This window comes from Calidris pugnax, unplaced genomic scaffold (genome assembly GCF_001431845.1).
Source record: "Calidris pugnax isolate Ruff unplaced genomic scaffold, ASM143184v1 scaffold262, whole genome shotgun sequence".
NCBI lineage: Eukaryota > Metazoa > Chordata > Aves > Charadriiformes > Scolopacidae > Calidris > Calidris pugnax.
The window spans coordinates 500,665-519,726 of NW_015091043.1; the positions used below are offsets into that span (position 1 = coordinate 500,665).

At 42.9% G+C, this 19,062-nt stretch overlaps 1 protein-coding gene across 2 annotated transcripts in view; it reads left to right on the plus strand.

The window, feature by feature from the left end:
* The window catches only part of INIP (INTS3 and NABP interacting protein), a 17,398-nt gene extending 9,077 nt beyond the window's left edge, over window positions 1-8,321 (plus strand). For both annotated transcript variants that reach the window (XM_014956386.1, XM_014956387.1), the window contains exons 4-6: window positions 3,497-3,599; window positions 6,194-6,284; window positions 7,591-8,321. In XM_014956386.1, the coding sequence (XP_014811872.1) occupies window positions 3,497-3,599; window positions 6,194-6,284; window positions 7,591-7,686 (290 nt within the window). In that variant the 3' untranslated portion in view covers window positions 7,687-8,321. The remainder of the gene's footprint in view (window positions 1-3,496; window positions 3,600-6,193; window positions 6,285-7,590) is intronic.
* Window positions 8,322-19,062: the final 10,741 nt, after the last annotated feature.

Sequence of the window (19,062 nt, forward strand, 5' to 3'; positions counted from 1 at the left end):
TTGTTTTTTTTTGGGGCCCCAACCCGCAGAAACCTTTTTTTTTTTTTTTTCTTTTTTTTTTTTTTTTTCTTTCAGCAGGACTCTAACCTGCTTCTCTTTATGTTTGGGCCTCTAACCCAACAAGACTTTATTTCGGCAGGACTCTAACCTGCTTCTCTTTATGTCTGGGCCTCTAACCCAGCAAGACTTTATTCCGGCAGGACTCTAACCTGCTTCTCTTTATGTTTGGGCCTCTAACCCAACAAAACTTTATTCCGGCAGGACTCTAACCTGCTTCTCTTTATGTCTGGGCCTCTAACCCAGCAAGACTTTATTCCAGCAGGACTCTAACCTTCTTCTCTTTATGTTTGGGCCTCTAACCCAGTTGGGATTAATGCCAGGGCGTCCCCTCGGCTTTCCTTCGGGCGGTAATGTCTTACCCCTGCTTCTTAACAAAGTGCTTTATCTTAAAAACAATATAAAAGGATAAATACCTCTTAATTTGGAGCAGGAGGTCCTTGTCCACCGATGCACGTTGGCCCGAGGGGAACAGGAGACTCTTTCGACGAAAATTCAGTCGGGGGCCCAGAGAGGATCCTGGCTCAGAAGGACTTTGGGAGTCCTGCCGCGGTCGCCAAAACATGATGCCGAATTTGCCCCAAAAGGCGAAATAGAAACTGCAGTCTCAGAAAATAGAAACTGCTCAGAGACTAAGTTTTCAAGTCCATAAGCAGGAGGTATTTATTAACAACGCGTTGGGGAACTCTCCAGGCCGCCCTGGACAAAGAGTTCCGTCGGTTAGCAATCAGTGCAGCTTTTTTATACAAGTTTGAGTGTAGGTTACATTATCTTTACATGCATATTCATATCTTTACATGCATATTCATATCTTTACATGCATATTCATATATAGGCGGAGTCTTCCATCTTGGGTAGTCATCTGGTGGGAGTTCCGGTGCCTTCATCAGGGTGGGGGATTGTCTTGTGAGTCTTCCTCAGGTTAAACTTCTGAACTCTTCCTAATTTGGGTAGCTTCTTGGTGTACTTGGCAAGGTCGGAGTGACCTTGGTTCATCCTAAAATTGTTGAAGCCACTACTTCATGTTCTGGTGTTCCTTCCTATCAACTCGTTCTGTTCTCTCAGACAATTTATTACCTTCGTGATTTGGTAAGATCCAGCAAATATAGCCTGACTGACCACAAACGGGGCCTGCAACTACTCAGAGCTATGATAAGTGACAAGAGAGGAAGGCAGGAATGTAGGGAGTAGTCCTGAGACCAGCACAATGATGTCTTGAAGCAGCAAAACAGTATTGTTGACCTTGTTAGGAGATAGGGGATTTAAAGAAGGAACCTAGCTTACATTTTAACTCCTTATTTCTCGAAGACTGCTTCCTTTTGAGCGGTTTCATACATATTGGATGTCCTCATCCATTTTCTCAAGTAGGCTTTTTTTCTGATTACCATTAACAAATTCTCTTAAACCAATGACTTTTCAGTACGGCAGACTGCTGATGGGCACTGTCTGAATTCTTGAGCAAAAAACTTTTTTTTTTTTTTTTAAAAAAAGCAAACAGCCCATCCTCTGTTAGTAGCAGAGGGCTAGAAAAAAGAAGAAAAAATACTTGGGTTTCTTCTGAATCCTTCTAGAGTTTCTGCCATATGATACTACAGCAAGACTTGGACTAAAATGGAAAACGGTGATAATCTTGGACAGTTTCTAATCACAGTTTAAAAACAGTGTTTAAAATTTTATTCTTACACATCTCAAGCCTTTCTGAATCATACCATCTGCTTCATCATAAGTGTAAGCATATTTAGTCTTTTTTTTTTTTTAACTGACAGCAACTTCTATTAAAAAGTGATCTCCTCTTCCTTGCCTCGATCACTGTATCATCTGAATTCCAAGCATGCATTTAGATTCATGCATTTTGTGGTAAACAAGCACTAGCAGAAGGCTGTTGAGTAATGTATCAAATATTAAGCTTTTTGGCTGATAACTCTGTAGAATGAGCGTACAGGCATAATGACTTTAGCTCGGACCCTCTTAGCAGTACTTCAGTAGTCCATTAATGGTCTTCAGAATTTACAAGAAAGTAAAATCTGGGGTAACTGCAACTCAGAAATGTTGAATTTTATCTTGTCAGCAAGATCTGTCTGCCTTTCTGCTTCTTAGAGCATGCATTCAGCTGTGGTTTAATGTTTCAAACTCATTATTCAAAAAGATAGTGTACGATACCTAAAGAGCTGAGAAACTTCTAAGACCTGAATCAATACACTTACAAAACAGGGAGAGTTTAAGTGGAACTAATTCCATGTGGGAAAGAGAGATTAACAGAAGGGGAAAATAGCAGTTAATTAAATTTAATTTGAAAATCTGTTAACAAATGTAAAGATGATTATGGGTGATCTTGCATAAAACCACAGTAAAATGTAATCAAAGGACTGTTCCTTTTGAGAACTCTGAAACACTGAGGCTCAGGGGTGTGTATGTTAGGCATAGTAAAAGAAAAAGGTGAGGGTTTAATAGCAAGGCAATACAGATGCAAATTGTTATTTAGAGTGAAAGGTTTCTACCTGATAATGTCTCCTTCATTGAGCCATGCAAATGAAAGGTATATTGCATCATGTAATTGAGAAGCAACAGAAGGTCTGTCAAAGGGAATTAACTTTGAGTGTAGCTACTGAAAATAAATTTGAAATCATTTTACCCTGACATGCTAATGCTCTCCTTAAGAGTTACCTGTCTGGCCTTCCTAACGGGCTTGTGGGCTACCATTTTGTAAGTGGTATTACTAAAACATAACACTCAGGATGGGGACGGGGGCACAACATGCAGGAGTTTCCAATGGCCAATGACTTTGACTATTTGTATGAAGGAAGGAAAGGAGAGAACTTGACTTTTACATCTTTTACATATGACGTTGTAGTGGCTTGATATTTATAGAATAGTAGCAGATTAGAGATGAAAAAAAGTGTATATTTTTCACATGAGGTTGTAATTTTTTGTGTAAGCGCATGTGCAAGCTTAGTGGTCTTCAGATTCTTACCTGTTACATATGTAAAACTTTTATTATAGTTTGATTTCACTGGTATGAGAATGAGGCCCTGTGAGTATATTACTTCATTATTATCATTGTGTTGTACTTTCAGTGACTACATTTTAAATCTAGAACCTGGTAAATTTACTTTTTTTTTTTTTGAAGCAAAGTGTTTGAGCACGTACCTTGTTTATAGCTCCAGAGCTGGCTTGGGAAGGGGTAGGATCTGACTTGAGATACAAACCTGTATTTTAAAATGCATTAATATGTATGATAGCTTAAGGAGGCTATTTCATATTGTAAAATGAGAAAAGGAAAAATGACACCTATTAATAGCCTTTCAGATGGGTGCAAAGCCTTGAAGATTAGTACATTCATCATAATGTCATATTTTACAGAGACTTTTAATTCCACAAGTTTAGAGTTGGGCCATAGAAATCAAGTAAATCTCTAATATTTTTCTGTCATTCCCACCAGGTTTCCAGAATAAAAATAGGGTTGCAATCCTGGCAGAACTAGACAAGGAGAAGAGAAAGTTACTTATGCAAAACCAGTCTTCCACAAATCACCCTGGAGCCAGGTATTTTATGTTCTTAGACCTGTTTGGACATCACTAATTAGACCAAAGGGGAAAAAAAATAGCAAGGGAGCTGTAAAGTTACATAAACACATAATCAGAAGTGTTTTCTGGCCATCCTCAATAACCAGTCAGATAGACCTTGCACTTCAGGAATATACTAGTATTTAAAATTGTTTACAGACCCTGAATTTTGGCTTAGGTATTTTCCATTTGAGAAGGGAAGAAGCAGTTATGCTTACTCAACTGTATTAGAGTCTACCTTAAAGAAGAATCGGGGAGCAGGCACTGAGAAAGCGTTTAATTATTAAGCTAAAATGCCCTAAAGGGTGGAAGTGGCAGAACATTAGTTTCAGGGCTGTGTGTTTAGAGAAGAGCAGTTACGGCAGGGAGTGAGTTATCCTTGAAGCTCCTTGTGTGCCAGACAAAGCCAGTTTGTTACTGCAGATCTTCTCGTAAAAGATGGTGTGTTGCAAAGATGATTCTACACTAGAAGCTCTAATAATCTAATATGAGCTTGGGAGATGTCACTGGGATTTCTCCCATTTAAGACAAAAAGATTAGATTTTTGTTATAAATCTGTAACTAGAAAATCACACGCTGATTTACGTGGAGAAAGTGAGATAGTTGAACTTGTGGGTTAGCATGGAGTGAGTGCAGTGCCGTATTTTAGACATAGTGTATTACATACAGTCTTCATGCTACATGCAGAGTCAAATTCATTGAATACAGTCTGAGCACTGCCTGTATCTTTTTTCCAAGGAAATTCTAGGTCACCTTTAATTCCTTCATACTGTGAAAAGGCATGCAGAATACTTGAAATTCCCCGAGTTGGATCTCTGATTCACTCTGTGTACAGTTGTTATTCAAGGAAAATTACCGATTAGAGAAGAAAACAGAAATACCATACTCTTATGTACAACCTCTGACTCCTGGCAACTGTGTTTCCATACTTCATTGCGAGTCAAACAGAGTTTCAGGGCATGCTTGTTTGCTTTCTCTTTTCTTTAAGGAAAAATAATACTATATGCTAGTGAGCAGAATTAGAATTTACTAATTTTGAAAGTGGGGATGTCGGGGGGAAACCTGCAAAGCAACAGTCAAACTCTCTGCTTTGGCATGGTGGGCTGATGTGTGATTTTTTTTTTTTTTTTTTGAGAAGCTGATGGTTCTGTGGCAGGGTTGCTGTGCCAAAGGTTTTGGGCCATGGAGTTGTCAGAAATGAGACCACAGAAATTCTGCAAACTTGACAGAAAAAGAGCTTGATGTACCTGGAGCACAATAGTGGCATGGCCAGCATAAGGGTGAATGTGTTAATTGATTTCTGGCCTTGGCATACAGGAATAGTCTATCTAAGAACAGAAGGTTTCTGTTGAGAAGTGTCAGCTTATGATGAAGCCTTAAGATTATCGACAGAAATCATATTGAAAAGTTAAAGGGTACAGAATTAAAGGCAAAACGCACACCTTCAAAATAACTGAAAATAGTATGTTACAAATAAACTGAGTAGTTATTTTCTCCAGCAGTGAGGCTTATCTTAATATTTATCAGAAAAATCTGTTCAGAGGATTGTTACTTAGCTTTCATTATGCATTTAGGCATACATTTGACTGAAGGTCTTTTCATGAGCATGGCTGCTTTTGATTTATTAAGTCAGCTGTTGACATTGAAGCTGCTGGGAAAGGTCAATTGATGGGTTTGCTTGGATCCCTTGTTGTCCTTCATACTTTTGTCTCTATGAATGAGGAGAGCTGGGCTTTCAGCACCAGCCTCCTGAGCCAGTTTCAGAAGTAGTTGTAAATTGCCTTGCAATACAGCTCTAATGGCAGTCCTCACTGATTTCTATCTGGAGGATGGCTGATCATGTTACTTACATAATGTTGGGAAGTTGTTGAAAGTCTGCTTCTTATTTCTTCTGTTTTTTGGTTAACAAGGTGGACAAATCTTAAGATATATAAGCCAAGAAAAGATATTTAGAAATTTTAATTTGAAATCTAATGTATGCTGCATTGAGATAGATAAGCAAAATCAATTTTAGGTTCTCTAAGCCATCACCAGAGGATTGTTATTTCAGTTACATCAATAGGAAGCTCCTTTGTGATAAGCAGTGAGCTGCTGCTGCCCACCTGCCAAAGAACTGGTCTTATACTGAAGACTGTTGAGTTCTTATTTTCTGTTTCTGTTTATCACAGTTTTTTTAGAACAGTCACTGAATGACTGGGTAATGGTGAAAACAAAAAGCTGTTGTTTTAAAAGTTGCTGATGTTGTCTAACATTGCACCCAGTAGTTCTGCTGACTTCAGTGGGACTCCACCCTTGAGCGAAATCCACGACAGGCTTCAGGACTATGAGTCTTCTGGGTTTAGTTTGGCATCAGTTGTTTATGCTAGGTCAAATGATACAGCTGTGGTTGCTCCATTTTCCTTTCCCCATTTATGTTAACAATAGTTAACAATTGTTGAGCCATGAGTCAAATAAACTGTAAGCTGTGGAAGTCATGGAATCTAAGGCTAGAATGGCAAGGGCAAGTTGTTTTGTTTTGTGTGTTGTTTTTTTTTTTCTGTGGTATATGTATCATGCCATCTTCTTTCTTGCAGCATTGCACTTGCAAGATCACCCCTGAACAAGGATTTCCGTGATCATGCAGAGCAGCAGCACATCGCAGCACAGCAGAAGGCTGCACTGCAGGTAAGCCAACACTCAGGTTCAGTTTGGCTTGACTCTCAGATGTGCAGTCCTGCACCTAGAGAATGAAAAACCCCTTTTAGAGGGTAGGTTTCATACGTTTCTGAAATTTCTTCTTCTGTTACAATGAAAGCTGAAATCTATCAGCTCATTCTCCCTCGATACAGTTGTAAGAATGTAGCCTACGGGATCATCATAGCTGTTCTGTACATCTCAGTTGAGTCAGTTTCATTATACTTCTGAATGTCTCATCAAGTGTAAGGGGAAATAGCCACACCTTTTTGTACATTTACAGGCCTCTATTTCCTGCTATTTTTATCATGTCAGGTGAGGTTGATTTTGGTGTTGAAATTGGAAATTGTGCAGCAAAGCCAGCACATGGCCACCTGCCTTCCTGGCACTCCAGACAGAATGATTTGGCAGGGCGCACAGAACAGGAAAAAGCTTTGAGATGCAGACTAGCAATGCTGTTCACGTGTCCGTGTTATGTTTCTGTTACCCAGTACAGGTCCCCACATTGCTTCTCCTAAAATGGATGGGAACAGAAATGAGCTCTGGCTGGTGTCCTGTGTTGACCACAGGACATTGTAGGCTGGAAGGAACCTCGGGAGGTTTCTAGTCCAGGGCTTTCCTCCAGGAATGACTATGAGTAGTGCTGTATCACGTTGTTCAGGGCATGGTCCAATCAAGTTTTGAAGCTCTCCAGGGATGGACTTCTTGTGCCCTTTCTTGGCTCTAAGTCTGTTTCTGTCTTCTCTGTATCCTGTCACTGAGTATTTGAAAATAGCATAAGATTTCCGCACAACTTTCTCTTCTAACAAGTTCAGTCCTCCCACCACCCCACTGGACACTGGGAGCTCCAGTGCAACCCCCAGCCTTCTCTTTGGGTCTCTGTTGGACTCCCTCCAGTTTGTATCTCAAACTGAACACAGTATCACAAATGGAGCATCATGAGTAGCTTCCCTTGGCCTACTGGCTGTGCTGTTGCTGGTGCAGCCCACTGACCTGGGAAGCTGGTTATAGATGGGAGTGGAATCGAGGCAGAGGAGAACAATCAGGAGTTCATTTACCACTCTCCCCACCCCCACGAGATTTGCCGAAAAAGAAGCAGCAGAGAATGACCAAGTTAATTCCCTTGATGGGCCCTGTTCAGGTGTGGCTGGTCTAAAGTGCTGGTTTTGAATTTGACTATCAGAGTTGAAGAGCAGACTGGGAGAAATAAATAATCAATGCTGCAGAAGCTGTAAAGTCTTGAATTATATCAGTGCTGTGGGGAGTTATGCTTTAACAAATGTTTTTCTCTTTCCAGCACGCACACGCACATTCCTCAGGATACTTCATAACTCAAGACTCTGCATTTGGAAATCTTATTCTTCCTGTCTTACCTCGACTTGAGGCAGAATGAGGAATGTTGTTTCTCAGAACTGCAAGGTCTGATTTTTGTCCACAGCAGAAACTGTCTGACCTTTTAATTTCTTTACTTGACTTAAGACCTATTTTTTTTCTGGATTTTTGCCTATTGGGAGTGTGACATCTAACAACGAAAAAGCAATGTTGTTGAACAGCAATTTTTATCCTATATTTCTGCTCCTGTGTCGGGTCAAAGACAGACTTAAGACTTCCTTGGTGTGTGAAGTGCAGAGTGCTTGCTCTTCCGTGTTTCTGTGCTTCCTTTAAATAAACATACAAACCTGAGTCATCAACAGATGCACACTCTGTCGGCATGTGTGTTTCTTATTATTGTGTACAGGTACTACACTTGACTTCAGTGAGAGGCGAAAGTTACTTTTGTCCATCAAAACAGACATGAATTTGTCTAATGCATCGCTCAGTCCCTTTTTTTTCTCCTTTTTTTTCCCCTCTGTATGCAGGAACATTGCTAGTGTACTGTTTGTGGTACCATCTGGTGTCACGTCCTTAGCTATAGTGTGCCTGCCTCTTATTTTGTTTTGTGAGATGTGAAAATTAGTTAAAGTGGGGAAAAAGCAATTGTTTCAAACAGTCTGTTAACAGACAAAATAAAAGAAACCGTTTAACTTCTCTGGAGATTTCAGATGGAAAGTGTTGTCTGCAAGGATAATTCTGTTTAAAAGTTCATATTTTTCTAATCATATCTTTTCCAATACTTAGTGTATTTCATTTTGTTTGCTTTTTTCCTTCCTGTTTTTATCTGTGATAACCAAATCCAACTCTGTGCTGAAAGAAAGTCTGTTGATCTTAAGGTAAATTATTTTGGAATTGTGATCATGTTACCAGTAACCAAGTAACTTAGAGTGAAGAATATTCTTTACATAGATGTTCATATATCTCCACAGCTTTACTAATACAATTACACTAGTGCACTGATTGCTTTACCTATGGAGGCAAGTTATAGAAAACAAAAAGAACAAGAGAACTTCACAAATCAGATGCCTTCTGTTAAATTGGTGCCCATTTGAAGCAGCTCCGACCTCTGCGGAAACTTAGCTGTACGATGAGGTTTCCGAGGTTATAGTCTACAGATTTCTGTAGTGACATTCAGGTGCCCTGTTTCCATCTGCAGGGGATTCCTGAACCCAGGGAGCGTTGCTGACCTGTGAGCACTGCTAACAGTTCCATTTCTCATGAGACAGAAAACAGAGTGAAAAGATCAGTACGGGTGTGAGGAAAATGCCATCGCTTTCATATACATCAGCTGAGGGCAAACCCTTGCAGAATCTTTAGCACACTGGAACATTTTCAAGAAGGAGAATCTTGTGGAGGAGACCTGATAGAGCTTCAAGATGTGCAATTGTACCATGAACTATTCATGTCATGTGTGCTTTAGGGGGTCTGATGTGGTAAGTCTTTGGAACAATGATGGGTTAGTGGGCAATGGAGAAAGGAGTACTGTCATTTCTGTTTTCAGTGGTTGGCTCTGTGTAGCTTTTTCCTTTAAATTACCAAGAGTAACTTGACCATGAAGCTGTCCTGACTGCTCATTATTCTGCAGTGTTAGCTGAGTATCTTAGATGCTTTGAAGCAAAAGATCTCTTCTCAGTGGTGCCCAGTGAGGGACAAGGGGCAACAGGCACAAACTGGAACGCAGGAGGTTCCATCTGAGCATGAGGAGGAACATCTTTCCTTTGAGGGTGGCAGAGCCCTGGAACAGGCTGCCCAGAGAGGTGGTGGAGTCTCCTTCTCTGGAGACATTCAAAACCTGTCTGGATGTGTTCCTGTCCAACCTGCTTTGGCAAGGGGGTTGGACTAGATGATCTCTGAAGGTCCCTTACAACCCCTCCCATTCTGTGATCTGCAAATCTGTGTGTGTAGAAGAGGCAGCTGTGAATCAGTCCAAAGGCAAAGAAGATAAAGCAGGTAACAGCAGGCAGTTTGGATTTTAGATTTTAGTTGAATTTAAAAAGCAGGCTGGGTGTTTCAACTTTAAAAAGCGCTTTTTTTTTTCCTTTAGAAAAGTGGCAAAAGAATGCTTTCTTTAGAAACACACCCTCTGTGCTAACAAATTGAACTATACAATCACTCGGTGTTGCTGCACAGACTGCATATGAAACAGTAAAGGTTCCTCTTTAGCAAGCTATTGCTCCACTGAGGGAGTCAAACTTGTTTTCATCTCGGCTATCAAAAGATGTGCTTTTGGAAATCCAGGGAAGATGGAGGTATTTGAAAGAGGGGAAAAATTGACACAGCTGTGGTAATATTTTTAAGTTATAATGCTTCAAATTATTCTGTGTCATCATGAGGGACTTGGTGATATATGTAGATATAATTAACTGTCAAAGATACAAATGTTGTATATGGAAGCTTCTCTCTTCGAAACCACAGACTCTAGCAATTAGTGTCAGATGCATCAATTTGTCTTGCCACTCTTACTTTTCTGCTATTAATCAGTATTTAAACCATTAATCTATCCCTGTGCAGTAATCTCAGCAAAATCTCTTCTCCTGCTGGAATTGTGTGTTCAAATTCAAATCATTATTAGTTAGAATATACCCAAACCAGGAAGTGCCCGGGATGTCTTGCTGCTGGCAGTAACCATTGCCTGTAAAAGCAGAGAGCTCGTCATCTAGTGCTGACCTGTGTACCTCAAAGTATCTTAACACACAAAAATCACTCAAGAGTCATTTTATTTCATTTGCTAACAGCAGTAATTGGCCTTTTCACTCAACACAGGTGGTTGGTGTAGGGTCCATATCGGAGCTGGATGGTGGGGTCACAGGGTGGGTATGACACTAAAGAGATATGATAGACGAGAGGTGGGCTAACACACAGGGAGGTCAGGCTTTCTAAGTGATGGCAGAGTCATCATCTGTCAAGAACAGATGAGGTGAAGGAGTCAAAGATCTTGAACTGAAGCACAGCTTCTTTCTTCTTAGCTCTGTGTAGTAGAAAACTAGACAAGTTTTCTCTCCACACCCTTATTTTCCAAGCTCACTCACCATTTCCCCACCGTTAGAGGTTCTGGAAAATCTCAGTTTTAATACAACAAGCCTGACCCGTAGGACCACACATGGTTTCCTACCACTACAGGGTTTTACTCTCCATTTCTTCATAGTATTTTCACTCTACTGGTCTCTTAGAGGCAGTGGTATGAAATAAATCAATAGTATCTGATGTTATATTTGAAGTTTACGTCGGAACATGAAATACCCCATGAAACTTACTATCGGAAAGATATTTGAGCCTCTAGTGTCACTTGCCAGGAACTTCCTGGTTGCTGTGATGTGTCCAATCAGTTAAAATAGCTAAATGCCACTTCTACCTTCCTGTGCAGTTGGCACGGGACAGGCCATCTGCAATTTGCAAGTCCTACGAAGGCAGCTGATCATGTTGAGGGGTCCTGTCTGAGGGAGACACTTGGGGTGGCTGCGTGTTTTCTGTTGGATGACCAGTGTCACTTAAAGGCTGGAGGTCATTTATCATCTTGGTGCACCGTAGAGGTCATTGCTCTGACCCTGACCTTGTAGAAATGCCTGATGAGGACAGGCTTTTCCTATCTTCTGTAGAAAGAAGAGGAAAGTGCTGATTATCAACCAGGTAACGGGGAACAGAACTTCGAAGTGGTGGAAGGAAATGCAGGCAACTGTGTCTCGGGGCACAGAGGGTTTTGTGGTGTGACTTACTGTTGTGTTTGCAGTGTTTCAGGGACAGAGCACAAGGGCTAAAGGAGGAGGAGCCTGGAGTAGTCCAGTGCACAGGTGTGCGAGCAGGCGGTGACTATCCCAACCCATCCTCTTAAGCATTACGATAGTTAAAACAGGGCTTGGTGTCTTCACCAGGAGGAAGCGTTGCTAAGAATAGCTGTCTTAATGCCAGTGATGTTCTTTCACCTTCTATCTCCTTCAATGTATATCCAAAGTCAGGAGGATGCCTGAGAATGCAGCTGGATGGTTCCTGTTGGTCAAAATTATGGCACTGATGATTCCTCCTGTGAAGCCAGCTCAAGTTTTCTGGGAAGGGCAGGGTCAGTACACTGTGCTACATCCTTCTGCCAAAACTGCAGCTGTTTCCCATGTCCTAGGGAACAGGTAGCAACCAACATGAGATGTGAATCCTAAGGGAAAAGCTAAGAGGAGGCAGCTCTCTGCTGGGTGTGTGCACCTGCAAAAGAGTTGGAGATTGAGGGAAGGCTTGCCTGCACCTAGCTGGAAGAGTGTTCCCATCCAGAGCTTTATCAGCCTGATTTATGTTTTGCTAACGCAGGGACAAAATCCTATAGCCTCTGCTAGTAACACCCTTCTCCCTGATAGTCTGTGTGTTCTGAAACACTTTTGGAGTCTGTAGGGAATCCTTGGGCTAAAACACACTGTATGGAGCTCCCTGAAGTGAACAGAAACTTTGAGGATTAGTGGGGGAAGTGGATTTCACGTGCTGTTGGGTTAAGAGCTTGCTCCATTGAGTTTCTGGATTTGTTGGAACCACAGAGCTTGCCCCGGGCTCTTTACAACAAAGACAACGCCTTCTGCTTGTTTCCTGGTTCTTGCTCTTGATAGAAGGAATTAAGTGACATGCCTCCCTGGGGAACTGATTTTTACATTCCTTGAATACAGGTTTTTCAGAAAGGAAGAAAGCAGGTTAAACACACTAAGTGGAGAAAATTTTATTAGTGCAGCAGGACGTGAAAAACAATACTTCACTACTGGTGAGGGAACGTCTCCTCTCGGTTACTGTCCTCTGCAGGTTCATTGGAGCACTGAGTTATGAAAAGTGGTGGCACGGTTCTCGACTTGTTCTCATTAAGGCCTCTAATCCTGGATACTTTAGTGTCAGTGGATGCTACTTTAGTCATGCAGGTTCTGTAGATTGTGGCTAGAAGTTGTTCAAGATCTACCTTACAGCTGTCCCAAGATTTGTACTGGTTCATTTAGAAATGTGAGTCAGAGGCTTGCACACCACCTTCATGGTGCACTTGTGTTGTACTGCCCATTAGCACGCGTGTATTGCTGGTTCGTAGAGTGTGAGTTTCTTTCAGTAGGAAAGGATGTCCCATTGTACAAAAATATATGTAGATTTATGGACATTTTTACATCTTCAGAGGCTTTTTCAGTGCGTTACCTGAATCCTCACTTGAGGCAAACTGAGTTCTGTTATCTTCAGTTTTGCAGATGGAGAAAATGGCAAAGGGGTTGCAATACCTGCAGGTACATGGAAAGCCTGTGGAGTTGCCAGGATTAGCTCCTGATTAGTGAGCTGGTGTGAAGCATCACCTGGAGGGCTATATCATCCTGCACCTGCAGCTGGCTCTTCTCCCCCTCTCCTAGAAGATGCTGAGCTCTTTGGTTTCTGGTTTGTCTTTGCTGTCATGGGTAGCTCAGGGCTTAGGTTGGTTTGGGTTTTTTTTCTCAGATAGTGAAGACAACAAAGTAGGGCAGGGTTTGGGCCTTTTATGTTTGAAATTTTTTTCAAGGGGAGGATGGTGATAACAACAACAGTGGTTGTTTTTTTATCAACAATATCAAAACAAACAATACAGGGTGTTTGGAAGCAAGGGCAAGGGTACTTCCTTCTTCACGGCAGTGATCAGATAAACTTGCCCATTATGCTGGGATGTAGCCATCATTTTGTGCCCTAAGCAGAATTACTTTAGAGCCTCCACCTGCCTGAGTGTAGACCTTCTCCATCTGTCAGTGGGTGACCACTTGTGGAAGTGGGAATGGCCAGATGTGGGCCAAAGCTGGCGTCTCCACCTTTTCTCTGCCAGCAAGAGCTGTGCACATCTGGCTGACAGCTGCGACAGGGGGATGGCATGTTTGCAGTCATGGATCATTACAGCCTGTCGAGAAGAGAAAGACCACGAGTAACGTGTTTTCAAGCTCTGCCCTAGCAGATGGGTTGTTAGTCCAAAGGACTAACAAATGGCCATGCCTTGACCTGTGTACAGCTGGCTGACATCCGTGCTGCAGGGCCAGCAACCCTGCCAGCCCCTCCAAGAACCAGGCAGCTTCTGTCCCATCCAAATGAAGGTGAGTTGTGCTGGCTTGGCTCAAAGCTGCTCCACTCTGAGCACAGCCTGCTTCCCTGACTTCGAGTCATTAATAGTGGCAAGCACTGCTGGTTCAGCCCCTGTTACTGGTCTTCCTTCCAGCTGAGAACTTGCAGGGGAATCACCAAAAAAAATTATTCCCATTTATATTAATATCCCCCATGCTACTTTGTATTTTTTTCCATGATAAACTCAGAGACTGGGTTTCAGAGAGACCTGCCAGTATGATGTCCTGATCCCCACATGGGGCTTTCAGCGGGGGTGCTGTGATACATCAAAGAGAGCAGGGTGCCAGCACCACTCAGCAGAGCTTTCTGACGATGCAGTCTGTTTGCATATGTTAAGGGTAGCAGGCGATATTCAGCCATCTGAGAGTGGGAAGTCTCAAATCTAATAAAAGATTGCTTATCCAAAACCCCTGCTCGGTGATATTCTCCAGGGCTTAGTCAGCAAGCTGCCTGCCTCAAACACGTGGCTGAAGACACCTCAGTAGAGCAAATGAGCCCTAAGGCAGATAAAAAACTTGGTGGTTCTTGTTCCCATGATTATTACTTTTCAGCAACATTTCCATGCTAATGTGGTCTGCAATTCTAGCTGACCTGTTTATTATATGCTTTTTGTCCTTTGGAAGGCTTTTTGGCGTTTTCTGGACATTCTAGGGTGACACCCACCAGTGCTACCATTTCTTCCTCTGCCACACGTGTTCATCTCTTAATTATGCTGTGTTGCTCCTCCGACTCCACTTACTCCTCCCCACCAGCCTCCCTTCCTGGCAGTGTCCCTTACCTCAGCTGCCTTGTTATAGCATAGCAAATGTGCTTTAATGCAGCTCTATTTCAGTACTAAACAAGAGGTAATCAGGTTCCTTGACAGATGCAAGCAAGACTGGGATCACAAAGTTACTTGTGGGAACTCTGAGAGTGTGGTCAGTGGTGGAAAGGTCCATGACACTGATGGGAAAGTAGCTCAGCATCACCCTAATGGACTCGGATCCATCGATGAGGAAGTTGTCTTTTGCAGTGCTTAAACAGTGACTGTTACTATTAGAGGGTGACATTTGGTTTGCCTAGAGCTTGGCAAGCAGCCCCCAGCCCACAGGGAGCATATGCAGCCCTCGTGGGCAGTGGGCCTCATCCCCAGGCTCTGAACCACTGGTACAGTGCTCACAGAAACTCATTTTTGCCACCAGATTGTAAGCGTCAGAGAAAGGGGGCAGAGCAGGTGAGTGGTAATTGCAGAACAGTTTCTCTTGCGGGCTTAGGGACTGCAAGGTGAGATGCTAGTGCCCGATTTCCAACGTAGGTTGGCACTGTGTGTGTGGGAGAACCTCCATCCTTTTATCCCTGGAGAGATCCCAGTCCTGGTTTGCTCCCCAGAGGCAGCCTCAAACTCCAGCCCTCTGCTGGGAACGGCAAATGTCAACTTAAATGCAAAGTGATGACTAGAGCTGAGAGGGTGATACTTCTCCCTTTCCAAGGAAGCTCTTGGGACTGCAGAATATTCTTATTCTCTGCTGGTCCTTCTCAGACCATCCCAGAAGGCAATCAGAAACCCCAGAGGTCAAAGTTCACCACCCAGGAGCAGTCTGTGCACCGCTCTGTCCACACCTGGAGTGTGAACCTGACCTGCTGACACGTACCAGTCCCATGAGTGAGAGTGCCCACGTTCATGTTTACAAAGGCAGCGTGCTCTCTGTCTCCTCGGATGGAGCACCCTCTGGATAAATGGTGAAATAATCATTGGAACAAGGACCTGACCCTGGGTTTTCCACGGGCCAGGTGAGAGCCAGCCCCACATGGTAACAAGGCCAGTTTTGCTCCAAGGCAGTGAATATCCATTGTCTGTCTAAACAGGATCAGTTCCAAAGAGGGAGGTTGAGAAAGGTGGGTCAGGAAAACACCTGTCCTGTGCTAAGGAGTATTTTTATGCATGGTCAGGACTAGCATAGCACCAAACTGACATGAGATGAGGAAGCTACAACTCCTCTCAGTAGTTCACACCCAAAGGGAATTAATAAAGGGCTTTTCCCTTGCTCACAGGACACAAATCTCCATCAGATGCCATTATCACCACCTCCCAATTCTATGCTGTGTGTTCAATATGCATTGTGTGTTCCATGTAGATGTCTTTATTGCTTTTGATAGTTAGAGCAATGAAAGCCGGTGCATGGGCTTTTTCCCCCTCCATGACTCTGTTTTTCTTTCCTGTCAGCTATTTCCTGCAATATTGGTTTCAAGTGGCAGAAGGAAATACACCTATGGGATTTCCTAACACATACAGTGTAGTGTAAATTATACAGCCTTCTATCTGACAGCCAAATTGATTTCAGAAATATCCCTGTAAATAACATTTACAGTGAGTTACAAAATGCACCTTGCAGTCCCCCATAAATATGACAGCTTTTCAAAACTGAGACCATTTTCGGGAAGAACAAAGCAAAACACTGAATCACTGCTGTGGTTCTTACTGGTCTGACATATAATGCATTATTTACCAGCAAATGTTAGCTTTCCTGCATCTCATAATGTTGATATTTCGCATGATGGGTGGGCATTGTGCCTTTAATTCTTTTGTGCTCGCTGTCTGGATTTGGAAGTGAAGAGAATTCAAAACTCGGATGAGGGAGGAATCATCCTTTGGTGATATAGGGATGCCAGTTGCAGGTAAGTTGGTTGAAAGGTCTTAGTCTCATTAGCAGTCAGATGGTGGTTGACAGCTATGCCATGGTGCTCTGTTTTATTCTGACCTGGCAGGGGAAAGGTGGGAACCTCTAATCTCAGAGCAGAGTACTCCTTACAATGACAGCGTTTGTTCCAAGTGCAAAGCACCTCTTTGACATCCTTCTGTCCCCAGGTTTGTGGAAGAACGTTATCAAGGAGTAGCTGTTGTTTTGGTTGTTTTGTTTTTTTTTTTTTCACTGAACAGCAACATAAAACAAGTCACAGAAAGGGGAAGTGCCTTGCTGAGGTCATCTAGTTACGTCTTGGCAGAGTACAGGTGAGAACCCAAACCCCCATATACAAACAGCCCAGTCAACTGCCTCCTTCTCTCTTCAGCTTGTGCTGGGGATGCTTCGTTGGGTGGTGCCCATTCTCTGGTCCTAGCAGATCTTGGTGGTAAGGTACCTCAGAAAGAAAGAACGCACCCCCCTCCACCACCTTTATCCTCATTACTGCACATTCTCCCCTCTCGCCTTCAGAAACATGTGCTTGTATTTACATAGGTTCTCTAATGTCTCTGCCAGGATGAGCTCTTAGTCACGCTTTCTAGATTAATTGTAAAGGAGAATACATACAGTGCTCTACAAATACATACGTTTATGTCACCACAGTAGTGATATATTCATTTGACACACATAGCTCTGCTCTTTATCGAGCACCTTTAAACTTCTATGCCCCACTGTTCTCCCATCACAAACTGGAGTATTTTTCAACAGCAAGGTAAACCGCCTCAAACAGCTTATATGTATTCCTTTTTTTTTGTTGTTTCCTTTTTTTTTTTCCCCCAAATGTTTTTTAATATCCCTTCCATAGGATCAATCATCTGCACTTAAAAACATCCTAGATGAAAAGGTAGAAAGAGGGATTTCACTGGAAGAGAGCTGAGAGCATTTCTGTTGGGAACACAGCAAGAGTGCAGAAGAGTCCAAAGAAGGTATATTTTTTCATATCTCAAGTAACTGTTTTGAAGTGGTTTTGGCTCCAAGTAATAATGTTTTTGGACACCTCACACCTGTTTTGAGGTAGCTGTTCCAAAGAAGCTTAGCAATGCCCTCGCTTGCCCAAGAGTGTTCCCAGACCATTGCTCAAGACACAGTCAAATCATTCAAAGCCTAGGTGTCAAGGCAGGAGGCGCTTCAGCTGCTCACAGCATTTATCCCTGTTACCTTTCTGGCGTTTAAAATCCTGTTAAAAATCCCCCTGAGCTGAACAGCACTTCCAAGCAGCAACAGCACTGTGTACCGTGTCTCCTGGAGACAACCCCACACTGATGCTCCATGCAGCACTAGGGAGTGAAGTCTCTTATGTGAGTTGTAGGACACATTTCCATTCAAAGCATTGGGGAATCACCCAGGGAAAGGTGATTTCTGTCATGATGTATGGCAGTTTCTTTAGACTTGCCTAGAGAGCTCTGAAACACCAAAAACAGGCCAAGAGCCCCATTTCTGAGTTTCAGCACCTGGCACAAAGGCAAGTGCATGCAGTGCAGCTCAAATTCAAGAAGCTTTAAGGCAAAAATGTACATTTTTTTTCCCCTCACAAGTGCAGGGCTTTCCTTGCTACTCAGGCTGTACCCATATGATCTAAACGGGCTTCCTCTGAGACCTTCAAAAACTTAAATCTGGGCAGGGCTTCTCTCCCTGCCTCACATCCACAGCGTTCAGGACTTGCCGTGGAGCAGTGGTCCCAGTCTGGAGCAGGGGGGGAAGGAGGACTGCATTTGCGTTTGTTCACTGGGTTATTACCCTCTGCAGCTCTAGGTCTGTGGCTTCTGTTTGGCTCCATATGGACCACAGGCTTCTTACGTACATGGAGCACATTCAGATCTCCTGCAAGTGTCTCAGTCAGTGAGCGATCATGAAATACCACTTTGTTCCCGAGCTCAGAAAGGCTCAGAAAAAAAGCCCAGCAGCTAAAGCCCCCATCAGGGGTGAAACAAGCTTTAGGTGGCCTTCCAGAGCACAGGTCAAATGTGAGACCTCTCAGAAATTGACTCCAGCTATTTGAACAGTCCCCTAGGATCAGCACGACAAAGAGGAAGCCTTACTTCTCACTGTGATTTAGCTTAAAGACTCTACAGTGGCAATTCTTCATGTGTTGCAGAGAAGTATTACAAAGAGCACAAGAAGGCAGTGCTGAAATCATAAAAATAATATTGCTGTAACAGGATTTTTATAGAAGTCTAAGGAGCGAAGGGACATTTTGGGATTTTATTAAATCACGTTAACGTCAAAACTACAAACTGTATCAAGTGCAAAAGCCAATGCTATTGGTGTGGCAAAAGTGAATCTCCTCCAGAAATGTGTAAAAATAGTATGTGCTTGGTCCTTTGGTCATTTGGCTCTTCTGACAACTGCTGTATCTCTAGACACAGTAACTGAGCAGATGACACCAAGCAGCCAGACGAGTTTTCCTGCGGTGTGACACGGTGAAGGCGCTCGTGTCTCGGGATGGCTCTGTTGAGCATGGTGGCAGCAGCTGTCTCTACAGGGGTCACCATTAGATCCCATTAACCTCCCTAACAGGCTGGTGGCAAAGTGTCAGAAAATAATCAAGGGCCTGATGAGAAAGGCTGCAACACCCTGAGGTGGACCTCGTGTTG